The sequence below is a fragment of the Cucumis melo genome, chromosome 11 (assembly GCF_025177605.1).
Source record: "Cucumis melo cultivar AY chromosome 11, USDA_Cmelo_AY_1.0, whole genome shotgun sequence".
NCBI lineage: Eukaryota > Viridiplantae > Streptophyta > Magnoliopsida > Cucurbitales > Cucurbitaceae > Cucumis > Cucumis melo.
The window spans coordinates 28,224,153-28,236,835 of NC_066867.1; the positions used below are offsets into that span (position 1 = coordinate 28,224,153).

General features: G+C 31.7%; 2 protein-coding genes across 2 annotated transcripts; one reads left to right on the forward strand and one right to left on the reverse strand.

Moving 5' to 3' along the window:
- The first annotated feature begins 7,380 nt into the window (after window positions 1-7,380).
- LOC127151723 (uncharacterized) lies at window positions 7,381-8,559 on the forward strand. The gene is made up of 2 exons (XM_051091766.1): window positions 7,381-7,549; window positions 7,777-8,559. Exons 1-2 carry the CDS (start codon window positions 7,523-7,525, stop codon window positions 8,053-8,055), a joined length of 306 nt encoding a protein of 101 aa, XP_050947723.1. The 5' UTR covers window positions 7,381-7,522; the 3' UTR covers window positions 8,056-8,559.
- Window positions 8,560-10,034: 1,475 nt separating this feature from the next.
- LOC103502993 (heavy metal-associated isoprenylated plant protein 3-like) lies at window positions 10,035-11,778 on the reverse strand. Its single transcript, XM_008467132.3, has 5 exons — window positions 11,427-11,778; window positions 11,231-11,327; window positions 10,900-11,117; window positions 10,646-10,733; window positions 10,035-10,567 (listed from the first exon to the last, which is right to left on the reverse strand). The coding sequence occupies exons 1-5, from the start codon at window positions 11,433-11,435 to the stop codon at window positions 10,176-10,178; spliced, it is 804 nt and encodes a 267-aa protein (XP_008465354.1). The 5' UTR covers window positions 11,436-11,778; the 3' UTR covers window positions 10,035-10,175.
- Window positions 11,779-12,683: the final 905 nt, after the last annotated feature.

Genomic DNA, 12,683 nt, shown 5'->3' on the forward strand with positions numbered 1-12,683 from the left:
CTCAACTTTCTTTAGACCTAAGTTTAAGTCTTAAAATTTTTTTTGATTCGCCAATAATTTAAATATACAAAAATACTCTTTTTAACTTTTATTAACTATTAATAAAGAACAATTAAATTGAAATTTAAAACCATCATCAATGCACATCGTTTCACAAACACAAATTCTTTCTAATGCATATTTATATTATTCTAAAATGATATTTCATATTGTTTTGCTCCTTTCATTTAAATTCAATGTTTATGGTTAATAATTTGGAAAAGAAAAATCGTTATTAAAGTAAAATTTAAGAGTTGAATGATTAATATTTTAATCGGAAAAATACAAAAAGAACTCCACAATGATTTAGCAGATAAAAATGGTTCCATATTAAAACGAAATTTAAGTTTATATCATTATTAAAATCGTTGATAGTTTATTTTTTACTCAACATCCTTTTGAATTATAAATGGAAATATCTTGCTTCAATTGATCTCTTTATTTACTTTTAAACTTCAATGTCTAACACGTACCATATATTATATGCATAATCTATGATAGTTGTGATGATCATTTATCTGTATAGCCTAAGGTTATTGTTAATTGCAAAGGATAGCCATTGGACTAAGGATAATTATTTGCACATGCTTACTGTGAGAACGACTCTTACTTTTTGATAAGGCATGATGTTGGTTAGCTGTGACGGTTTACTGATTCTTTTTTTGACAAAATTTATGCATAGCCTATGGGTCATTATGATAACTATTATAAGGAGCTATTTACATAGCCTATGAGTTATAGTATGATTGTGTTGGATAACTATTGACTTATTATAAGCTACTCTGATACTTGGGATGGGTAGCCAGTTACTTAGTTAATAGGTTGCCAATTATAGCTTATGGATTACTGTGGAATTTATGAAGGGTGACTATGGTTACTGTGACATTATGTGGTTACTGTTAAATCATGAGGATGTCTATTTACTGAGTTTGTTATATGCATATGCTTTGGACTGATGGTGATTGTTAGGTTTAGCTATTAGGATAGTATACCCTTGTGCACGATGTTTTTAGGTTCTCCACCCTTATGTGACCATTATGTGTTCCTGTGGGTTCACTCTTTGTGATTATTATGTGTCCCTATGTGTTCATTATATGTGATTGTTATGTGTTCCTACGAGCTCAATATATGTAATTATTATGTGTTCCTACGGGTTCACCTTATAAGACGGATGTGTGTTCCTGCGGGTTCACAAGTTTGTCATGACACGAGGTAAGAACAACGAAGTTAACTAGCTACAAATTCACAAGTTTGTTATGGCATGAGGTATGAACGAAGTTAACTTTCACCTAGTGGTCCTAGTAGTGAGTTTTTTACTGAGTATATTTTATATACTCACCCTTTTCATGTAACTTTTCAGCCAAAGGTAAGAGGAAAGGTAAGTTGGCAAGTGTGACTGACTATATAGGAACCGCTACGATATTTCTTCCGCTATCTTTCATAATTTCCTTATGTTTTTATACGCCATGTTTGAGATGGTTTTTATCCTAAACATATTGTTTTACTTAGGGCCCGAAGAACTTTTGTTTTGCAAACATTGTTTTGCAAACATTGTTTTCCTCAATCATCTATAAAGGACACAAAGCACCTTACTCCTCCTAGAGATGTAACTAGTGATTGCCATACATCCGAATGAACCAGTTCTAGAATCACTTTACTTCTAGAACTTAATGTATTGAACTTCAATATGTGCTACTTGCTTGTAATACAATGCTAACAAAAGGGTAGAGATACCTTAGTAAGCCCTGGGAGTAGATTTTTGCTCTACAAGAACTTTTAATCCTTGTTCAAACATGTGGCCCAATTTGTGATGCTACAGCATTGAGAGATTTTCACCTCAACTACTTGAAGCAACAGATGCTTCTCCTTCCTGCAAAGTTCTCCTTCTAACATGTACAAGTTTGCATCCACCTTTCTTCCTTTCATAAGTACTAGCACACCTTGGATTACCTTCATAAGTCTTTTCTCAACTACAACTTTGCAATCAAGATCATCAAGTTGACCTAATGAGAGTAAGTTTTTTTTTTCCAGGTTTTCTACATGTCGCACTTGTTGAATCGTGTAAACAGTATTATCATGGAGCTTCAACTTGATAGTTCCAGTGCTGACAATGTTCAAGGCATGATCATTACAACTAAACATAAGTCCTCCAGAGACAGGTTCGTAATTATGGAACCATTCTCAACGAGAGGTCATGTGATAAGTGGCTCATGAGTCAAAGAACCATCCATCAACCATTCTTTTTTTGCCCTCCATAGTTGTCACTGCTTCACAAGACAAGGCACCACCTTCATTTATGGTGCTTGCTACATTTCCTTAAGGATTGGAATCTTTCTTGTTTGGATTCCAACAATTCTTCTTTAGATGTCCCTTCTTTCCACAATTGTAGCACTTTATGTTCTTCTTGCTTTGCGACTTTGACCTTAATTTTTGCTCCTACTTGAATTGCATTCTGATGGTTTGCCTCTTGTCACTGTCAAGGCTTCTGTTTGTTATGAACTTACTAACTTATCTTCTTTGTTCTTACACCAGTTTTCCTCTTTTAGGATAGCAACAACAACATCATCAAAACTTAGGTAGTCAGTTAGAATATTATGTGTTAGATTGATAACAAGTTGATCATATTGTCCTGACATGGAGCGGCTAACGTCCTCAGTTATTTAATTTTAATAAATAATAGGTTCGAAGTCACCACCAATTATATTAAGGTGTGATTGGTCACCAAAGAAAACATTGGTCTACGTAAATTCAAATTTAGGTTTAGAAGTCAGTTGTGTGTAGGGAAGGTGTTAGCACCCTACAACACTCATAAAAATTGTTACCAAAATTTATCTTTTAAACTAAATTACAGATGTTCACAAAACAAGGTTTTTTATTTGGGTTTTTTAAACGTCTCATGGTTATCAATTCACGTTTAAGAAAAAAGCTAAGCACGAATTGATAATTATGGGTGGTATGAGAGCCGTTAGAAAAATTAAATTTATTTTTTTGTTTCAGAAGATGATTTTTTATTTACCTCAAGAATATTAAAATATCAAACTTTGATATTTTAATATTTTGATCTCCATCATAGGCATTTAATGGGAAATTTCATGTATCTAAAGAATTAAAGGATTCCAAAGAAAACACTACTCAGTCTCATTTTAAAATATAAAATTGTTGATATATTTTGTTTAAAAACAATTTACTAATTAAATTTTTTTTAAATGAGAAATTTGATGTATTTATGAGATTTAAACCATAAAATCCATAAATGAACATTACTTCTTTCCCGTCTCAAATTAATGCATATCCCTTCCGTTATGTATATCATCACCTCTCTCCTCTACTCCAATTTATGACCTAACACTTCTTCATTTTCATTAATTGTATTCTCTTGCCTCTTCAAACTCAAATTCTCAACGTGTCCATTCTTATGTGCATGCAATCTAAAATTATCAACTCACATTCAACTATTTACGATCTTATTAATAGACTTAAGTCTTAATTGTTCCATCATTCTCCTTTCTTCTTACAAACAAACTACCTCAAATTAAATAGAACAATTCTTTAAACATTTTATTATGCTCATGAGCTATATGGACCATTACATCATTCATAGTATTTCAAAATTTGAAATTACAGAGAAACCTAACAAAAGTGCAAGTGATAGAAAGTGATCAAAGAGGAAGCCAGAGTGGTTTGAGAAGCATCCATAGTGACATGAAAAATTGCTCACAATATAAGACAATACAGAATAGATAAAAAGAAACTCATTGTTGAATAAAAGATCTTCAATTGCACTTCTAAGAGGCAGGCAATCCGGAGTTAAAGAAGGAATCCAAAGAAAAAGAGCAAAATGCAACTATATTGGTAATATTGCAAAAGTCAGGTATTTACACTCATGTGACAAATCAGATGACAAAACTGAAGTTAGAAGAAAGTTCCAAAGAAATCAGAATAAAGGAGCTTCAATCGCACTTATCTTCAAAAGACCACCTCAATCATTTCCTTAATCGAAGTCATCTTACCTCATTCGATCGTGTAAATAATGTAAATAGTGAATAATTATCTGTCCAAGTATAGACCAAACTAATTTCTCCTCTTGAACTCTCTATTCCTGTCGCTTACTCCTTTCTCTATTTGACCCAACTAAACCCTCTACTTCAATTCATTTCACTACCCATTTAACTTTTTAAGAACCTAAACCAAACTTTGACTAAACTAATTTACAACAAATAAGTCGATTCCAAAATAGCCTAAACCAAACATTTATAGCAAATAAATTGAAAATGGGTTAAAGATGAAACTCACCAAAAAAAGAGAAAACACTCAAAGTTGATTGAATGATTCAAAAAGGAGGAGTGATGAAATGCACTGGAGGACCGACGAACGACAAGCGACGAACGGCCAGAGTAGCTTCGAACGACATTAGAGCAGAGTATCGGAGTAGAACGGGAAATTTCAAAAGCCAAGAAAATGCGACTTTTTTTTTTTTTTTTTTTACTTCAGATGTTCTACGCGAAAGAGAAGGGAAAGGGAAAGCTATTTACGTGGAAGAGAAGGGAAAGGGAAACAGAAAGAGAAATTTAATTAAGGGCATTTTTGTCCATTCATCCCTAAATTGTCCTAAAACTCTTCATTTTCAAAAACTATCCCAAAAGTCTTTTAACCCTCCTTTTTTTAAGCTATTTTTGGCAATTTTCCAATAAAGTTCTTATAACTTGCTTTCCCTTTTTGGTTTCTCGACTCTTATGGTGTGAATTTATTACGTCTTTTATAATTATAGTTTTAACTTAACTTTGTAAAATTGAAACAGTCATTTCAATAGTTTTATATTTATATCTTTTTATACACATATCGTAGTGTGTATAAAATGAATAATAAATTTAAAAGCATCATAATACACTATCTCATAATACATTTTTTATTTTAATTATATTTTGAAATGAAATTACACTTTTTTAATACAAATGTGAAATTGAATATTTCAACCATATATACATGCATCACTGTTATAAAAACAAAGAATTCAATAAAATAAATATCAGAATTATATTACAATTTTTTTTTTTTGCTAAAAAATATTATTGTTAGATAAATCATTAATTAATACTTGAACAACTTAATTCTTATTATATCATTTTTTTTTAATGATTTTATAGGTAAAAAATTAGAGGAATGACTAATATTTTTTGTTTTACACATTTTATTACCTTTATGTATACTTAATAAATTTCAACAATATTTACATTGTTTGAACATAAGCAAAGTAGAAGTCACCCAACCATATTTCATTAATAAAGTAGCTTTAATAAAATAATTAAATGAAGAAAAAAACATGAGCAAGATTCTCATGGTTATATTAAAAAAACTTCTCAATATTACATAATTTAAACATAAAGAGCATAAACATGTGTATCAAAAGTTGTTAGTTTAAGTTTCCCCGACTTTTGTTGTGTGCTAAAAGAACCTATGAATGAAATAATATACACAAGCATACTTCTATATAAAAAAAGTAGATAACAAAATAAAAAAAATTACAAGAAAATATAAAAGTATGATTTGATTACTTCTTCATTCTTAGCATTTTGTCGTGAATTGTGAACATGAATGAAAAAAAATGAGATATTTATACTCAAAAATTTGAAAATGAAGAATTTGAAAGGAACGATACAAAAGAGTTAATATGAGAGAGAAATGCAAATAGTTGGGAGATAGAAGATTAAGAGAGAGAAAAATATAAATAGGTTTGGATAAATTTAAATGATATAATTAATTGGAGAAAAAATTTTAAAATTTTGACAAAAGGTATAATAAGGAGATAAAAAGTTAAAAAAAATCATTTCTACTACAACAAACATTAAAAGTTAGAATGAAAATGACCACAAACAATAAATATATGTGAATGTCAAAATTGCCACTAAAACAATATTAAAAAGAAGTTACAATAAAAGGGTAAAATGAAGTTAAAAAATTTCTCCACTTGCATTCTTTTATATATACTATAGGTGATTACAAGGAAGCCTAAATTTACTACATCAGATGTTATGCATACACTTGTAATTTGTTCATCGTCTTAGTGAATGGTTTCATCTCATACGCAATCTCTATCCTTCCTAGTTAGAGCTGGATTATTATGCATATATATAAATGAACCAACTTTTAATTATCTCATTTTTTGGTTTTATGAAATAACATGATTCTATAAATTACACTATTTCATGTAAATTTAAGTAATGGTTGATGATATTAAGATGTTAAGAATCTCACGTTGAAAAATCAAGGGGACTCACACTCTTTATAACATAGATGAAACTACTTCTCTCATAGTCAATTGGTTTTGAGATGAAATTTCATTAATTCAATTTTGAGGATGGATAACCTTGCAAATTTTGCTGATGGTTTTTTTTTTCGTAATTTAGCACTCATGTGCAGAACTTTCAAGTTTCATCAACTTGGTTAGTATTTAATCATCTGTTGCACCTTCATTGTCTACTTCTTCCAATTGTAAGGGACGCTACCTTAATGTCTTTGGTTATGAGTTAGTATTTGACGACTTGGTTTTCCATTGTTGTTTTATTTGTATTAGTGTTATTCTCTGGCTAGTGCACAACAGCATAGTTTCTTGATATCTACGTGAATTTGCAATCAAATTGTTAGTGCTTCGATAGTTTGTTCTGTGGTAGTTTTCAGAAAAATTTACCCCAAAATTTTAGGCCCATGCAGTTATGGATGATGAAAATTAGAAAGCCCACGTTGATATATTCTAATGGGAACATTTTTGTATGAGAAATGAATATTTCAACGAATACTGGGAATCTAACCTTGAGTAGTTGCAGTAGAATAAATAATTAATTAATAAATAAGACACTCAATCAATTGGATGTGACCCAAGAGGAAGAACAACCACCATAGCTTGACCAAGTGGTAAACAAAAGGATATGACCTTGGTAAAAGGCTAAAAGGTTATAGATTCATTGATTCGTGGTAACTACTTACCTAAGATTTAATATTCTCGACCCCAAAATCTTAGGTCAAACAAATTACCTATACTATTAGTCTAGGTCTATGTAAGTTGGCTTAGACATTTTTATATATATAAAAATAGAAAAAACCTAGCAGAAGGAACAATTGCAAAGCTCTTTAGAGCAAGATCCATGGAGGCACCAAAACTAACATTGTTTCACAATTTGAGAAATCTCAAAAAATGTTGCTACGACCCTATCTTCTTCTTTTGATGTAATCTTTCTAGTGTATCTTCTAGCGTTGGCTACTTTTTATAGGTGCTATCACCTTTTTGGTTCTGAAAATAAATAATTGAAAACACACAATGCTGATATTAGTTAGATTTCATCCCAATGCCACCTGAAACCTATAGATTACAATAGACAAAGTTTATTCATGGCATCAGAGAAGGATATTGTCAATGGAGATTGGAGACTGTAGGAATATTTCTTTACTTTTTGGTGTGAGGGATGAAAGATTTTAGGTTATGTGAAACATGGTTACTGGTTTGAGGAGGCACAAGGTAAGAAAATTTTAGGTTATGTGAAAGATATGAATCCAAATACCTTATTTTGGTACGATGTTTTTGTTCTTAAGTGTTATAATATTATTAGCTTTGAATAGAAAATTATAAATAAAATAAAATAAAAAAAGACCATGTGTTTATGCTTATCATCCAGCATTTTGAGTTGTAGCATACCATTTTTTGCTAGTTTGAGAACTTATGGGACATTTTAACATTTTGGATAGGTGATTAGAACATGGCGTTTGAGAAAATCGTTGCAAATGATAGTAAGAAAGTGCTATGTGCTACGATCTTTGAAGTACATAATAGCTAATGTGGTAGATAGAAATAATGGACGGATTGTCGCAATTGCGTCCACAGTCGAACACTCCATCAAAGGCTCACTTGAATGTGGCCGGTCTTGCAATGCTAAGACAGCAGCCGTTGTTGGAGAGGTGTTGGCTATGCGACTCAAAGTCGATGGTCTCAACAGGGGCAAGGAAGAGGCATTCACGCAAACATAAAAAAGGAAATCGAGAAGAAAGGCTTTAGAAACCACACAAAAATCTGGGCTATATTCGCTCAAGAATAACGGAGTTAACTTATACTCGACAACAATGTTGACGAGACATCTCGGTCAAGCTTTCAATAAGCTCCTAAGGCAAATCTTATCATCCTTCCCTAGATGACTAGAGCTTAACTAGTCATGAGGAAAGACTAGATGCTGCTAAAATGGAAGGAACTATCTTTATTAGTTACAATCAGATTAAACATCACTCACTCATCCTATTTGGAAGTTTATGAAGTAGAGACAACTTTTTATCTCCACTTCTTAAATGGTGGCATAGTGATAGTGATACCATAACCCACTTGGGGTAATGATGATGTTATATCACAGTGAAATGGCCTTTTATGATCATCACAACTCTACATTACTTTCTCCTCTTTCTTCCATGTATTACTTTAGTTTTCTTTTTCTCCATTAGATTAGCTTTGGTTTTCTGGTTTAAGAGGCTCTCTTTCTTGCTCGTGCTGTCTGATATGTAACTGTTGCGTGGAAGAATTGTAGAATAAAAGATAATAATCAAGTATTTTCAGTTTTCTGAAGGAAGATTCCATTTCATAAGAACTTCATTGTGAATGTTAAAGCTTATCTTCTAGAAAGTGATTAGGGTTTAAACAATGGTTTGACCAGAGTATTACTATGGGAAATTTTCAGTTGGAGATAAATTTGTTCAAACAAGGAGAAAGAAGAAAAGCCATTTTTCCAATCCAAACAAAATGGGAAGAAAGAGCAAAACCCCTTTTTCTGACTAAAAAGGCAAGATTCCATTTACAAGCAAGATATTCAATTATTGATAGAAAGCCAAGGATTGCATTAAAGAGAGTGCACGAGCTTGTCACATTACCTTACACGTTCTTGTTTTTCTTTTTCCCCCTTACACTAGCAGTATTTAACTTTACCTATGTAACTACTACAAGTATAGTTAAAGCTACAGGCTCTTAGTTGAGCTTTCACCCTAAAGACCTTTGCCTAACTAGTGGTAGCAATACGAAGTTTGTCCAGTAGCTTTGGTTTTCCCATTTTGAACGAATTTCTTCTAATAACACAAAAAATATCACAACACATTTCATTCTTGATAGTGTTTTTAGCCACATCCACCTCAATAATACAATTACCTTTTTCAAAAAATTGACACAGTGGGGACAAAAGTAGGAATTATTTAAAATAGGCTCTCATTTTCAATCAACCCTTAAATGTTGATGTTATATGACTAGCATCCACTTGTAAATTATAAAAGTCTTCTTTGCAGCATTTAACATGGTTTTTCCTTTTTCTCCTCATCTCTATATTTAGTCCTCAATAGATCAACTTTGATATAAATCAACTTAACTTTAACTTCATTATCTTCATAACCTTCACTTTTTAAAAAGCAAAACAGATGCAGTTAAAAATATATATATATATATATATATGCAGCCAACATCCAATCCATGGCTTGATTTGATTTTTGTTTTTCTTTTTTTTTTTTTTCATCAAAGATTGGGTATAAGTCTTTGCTGGCTGGACGTCACCATGAATTGCCACATCGTTGGTAGTATGCATTTTGGCTCAATGTTTCACACTTTTAATTCCAACTTTTATCTCCCATTTTATTCCCTTAGACAAAACACTACCCACCATTTAATTATAACAACTTTTTCAAATTCAAAAACTACACAAATAAAAATAGAGTAGGCATGTCCATAAAAAGTAACTTTCAATTATGTATGACATACGTGCACGGACAAATGAATTACACTACTAGTTTTTGCCTACGTGCACGGATAAATGAATTACAAAACTAAGGATATAAGCACTTCGATGGAATTTCCGAATAGCATTAACGAATACAATTGAACCTTATCGCATATCAAGCATTTCCTTTCCTTCTTTTTAATCATATTACCACTATTACTAGTCAAAACTTTATTACTTTACTGTAAATACAACAAACACAAATCAACAAAATGAGATTATTATTTATAAAACTTCTTACAAGACTCTAAAGAAGAAAATGGAATAAAGTTTTACAAAATTCAATAAGAAATTACATTTTTCTAAAAAATAAATAAATAAACTAAACTAATATTTGATTATTTGTTACATAAGGGAGCAAGCATTTGGATTCTCATCGCTAAACATTTGAGGCGAAAGCAAAGGTTGAGGCTGAGGCAAATGTTGTCCAACAAATCCACCATTCCCATACCCGTATCCGTATCCGTACCCGTATCCATAACCCGGAACCGGAACTGCCACGTAATCAAGCCGGTTTCCTTCCATTGCTCCGCCCTCTTGAGCTACCTCTCCTCCGGTCTTGTTCTTGTCACCGCCGTCTCCGCCCTTTGCTCCGTCGTCTTTATCCTTCTTGGGTACCACCACTGCAACTTTCCGCTTCAGTTTCTCTTCCAAATTCTCAATCAAAGCTTTCACATCCATTTTCCCTTTCACCATTACTAAATCCTTTTGTCTCTCAATCGCCATGTCTTCCACTCCTGAAACCAAACAAAACAAAACTCATTAATTATCTTTTCACATTCGGACATTACTTAAACGTGAAAAGTAAAACTCACCCTTTGTTCTGGATACAACTTTGTAAATCTTCTCGATGCAACCCTGGCAGTGAAGTTCCACCTTCAACGTCGCCGTCGTCACCGGAATCTGGTCGGAAAATTTTGAATCTTTGATGAGTTAAAATAATATTTTAAAATAAAGTCCCAAGTTGACTTGCGGACAGCAATGAACTTAAATATTGACAGTTGTATTTCTCTAACATACGCCATTGATGAAAGCGCACATTAGCTATTTCTCACCGACCCACACCCACCTCTTTGTCTTTCGGCTGCTTCTTGTCCTCTGTTTTCTTATCCGGTTTTTCATCATCCTGTTTCTTCGCCGACTCCTTTTCTTTCTTGCCTTCTGATGACACAATGTCGATTTTCTTCTTTGTTTTATCAGCGAGATTATCTCGGAGCTTAGCCGCGTCAAATTTTCCGATCACCGTAAGCTTATTGGCCTCCCAGTCTGCTCTGACTCTGGCAACACCTAAATTGAATAAACATGGGAGTGTTACTGTGGGGTTTGGAATGGTAATGGTACATGGAAATGGGAATGGGATATCTATATATATATATATCTATATATATATATATATCTACCTGGGATTTCTCGGACGGACTTTCTGAGCTTGTTGGCGCAGCCCTCGCAGTGGATATCGATCTTGAAGACGGCGGTGGTGATGTCATCGTTCTTTTTCTGAAAACAGAAAGAAAACAGGGGGAAATGAGTGAGAAATTGATGAAAGAAATAGTGAGAATTAGAAGAGAGGAGGAAGAAGAAGAATGAGAATGTGACCTCGCCCATTGTAAGGATTGGGAATGGAGATTTGTTGAGGGTATGCGTGTAGAAGAGATGAATTTGGGTTTGTGGAAGAAATGGGAGTGAAGTGGGGAGTAATTTATAAAGATGAAGACGCGGTGAAGACGGGGGAGACGAAGTGGATGCTTCCACGGCTTTTCACCTCCTTTTTTAAATTAAATTTGTTCAAATGTAATTAGTAATATTAATTATGTATAAATTATTTTTAATACATTTTATCCTTCAAAACTACTAATTGTCATGTGGGAAATTTTTCCTATATATATATATATATATATATATATATATATATAGTAGTTTTGTGTTTTAAAACAAGATTTTCTTCCCATGTAATGATCTTTTTTTCTTCTTCACTATAAAATGAGGGAACTTTTTCTTTCTGCACAAAGACTTGAAAAATGAAGTCTTCTTTTCTTTTTCACAATTGACTAATAAATAAAGCCAATTGACTTTATTTTAATGATGCATAAAGTTACGATGAATTTTTTTTCATGATTCGGTTCATACATTTCTTATATTTAAATTATAGATGATGGCCACATCATGTTAGCAATTGTACGAATATGACTCATTGTTTTAAACTTCCAAAGAAGTGGTTTATTCACAAATTATATATATATATATATATATATATATATATATATATATATATATATATATATATATATATATATATATAAATATAATCAAGAAGAAATTTGAATGGACATGTATAGTATAGCCCATTGGCTTTTGTGTTAAATATGATTTATTTCGAAAACTATACTATGAAACATAGGATTGGTTTAATTAAGTGGATATACTCTAAATCAGTATATATGGACAGATTTTAAAATGAAATAATAATTGTGATTTCAGATGCTATATTAATGAGTTTTGATCAATTTAATTATAAATACCACATTAAGTTAATTCAAGCCAAATGTAATAAAAAAAATGTATAAATTAATACACTTGTAAATATTCAAGGTTTAAAAAGATATATTCATTGATTTATAGTTGAAATCAATACTTCATAATTTTATACGTTTGAACTGATATTTTGTCTTGAAACAAAGTATAAAATTTTCTTTTTTTAGTACATCAACTAGAAGAAGATGAAGGGTGGAACTTTCGACCTTTAGATACATAGACTATGTCAATACTAACAAGAAAATGAGGTGTGAAACTTAGGTAAGAATAAATGTAAGTTGTATAATCAATTAAGTATTTGCATGAAAAATGAAAGAAGAT

Bases quoted from the DNA above. Each gene is read 5' to 3' on its own strand.
- LOC127151723 (XM_051091766.1), top strand. From the start codon at position 7,523: ATGGTTACTGGTTTGAGGAGGCACAAG. The intron at 7,550-7,776 runs GTAAGAAAATTT...CATTTTGGATAG, and splicing joins CTGGTTTGAGGAGGCACAAG to GTGATTAGAACATGGCGTTT.
- LOC103502993 (XM_008467132.3), bottom strand. The intron at 11,118-11,230 runs GTAGATATATAT...TATTCAATTTAG, and splicing joins GTCCGTCCGAGAAATCCCAG to GTGTTGCCAGAGTCAGAGCA. The intron at 10,568-10,645 runs GTGAGTTTTACT...GTTTGGTTTCAG, and splicing joins AGTTGTATCCAGAACAAAGG to GAGTGGAAGACATGGCGATT.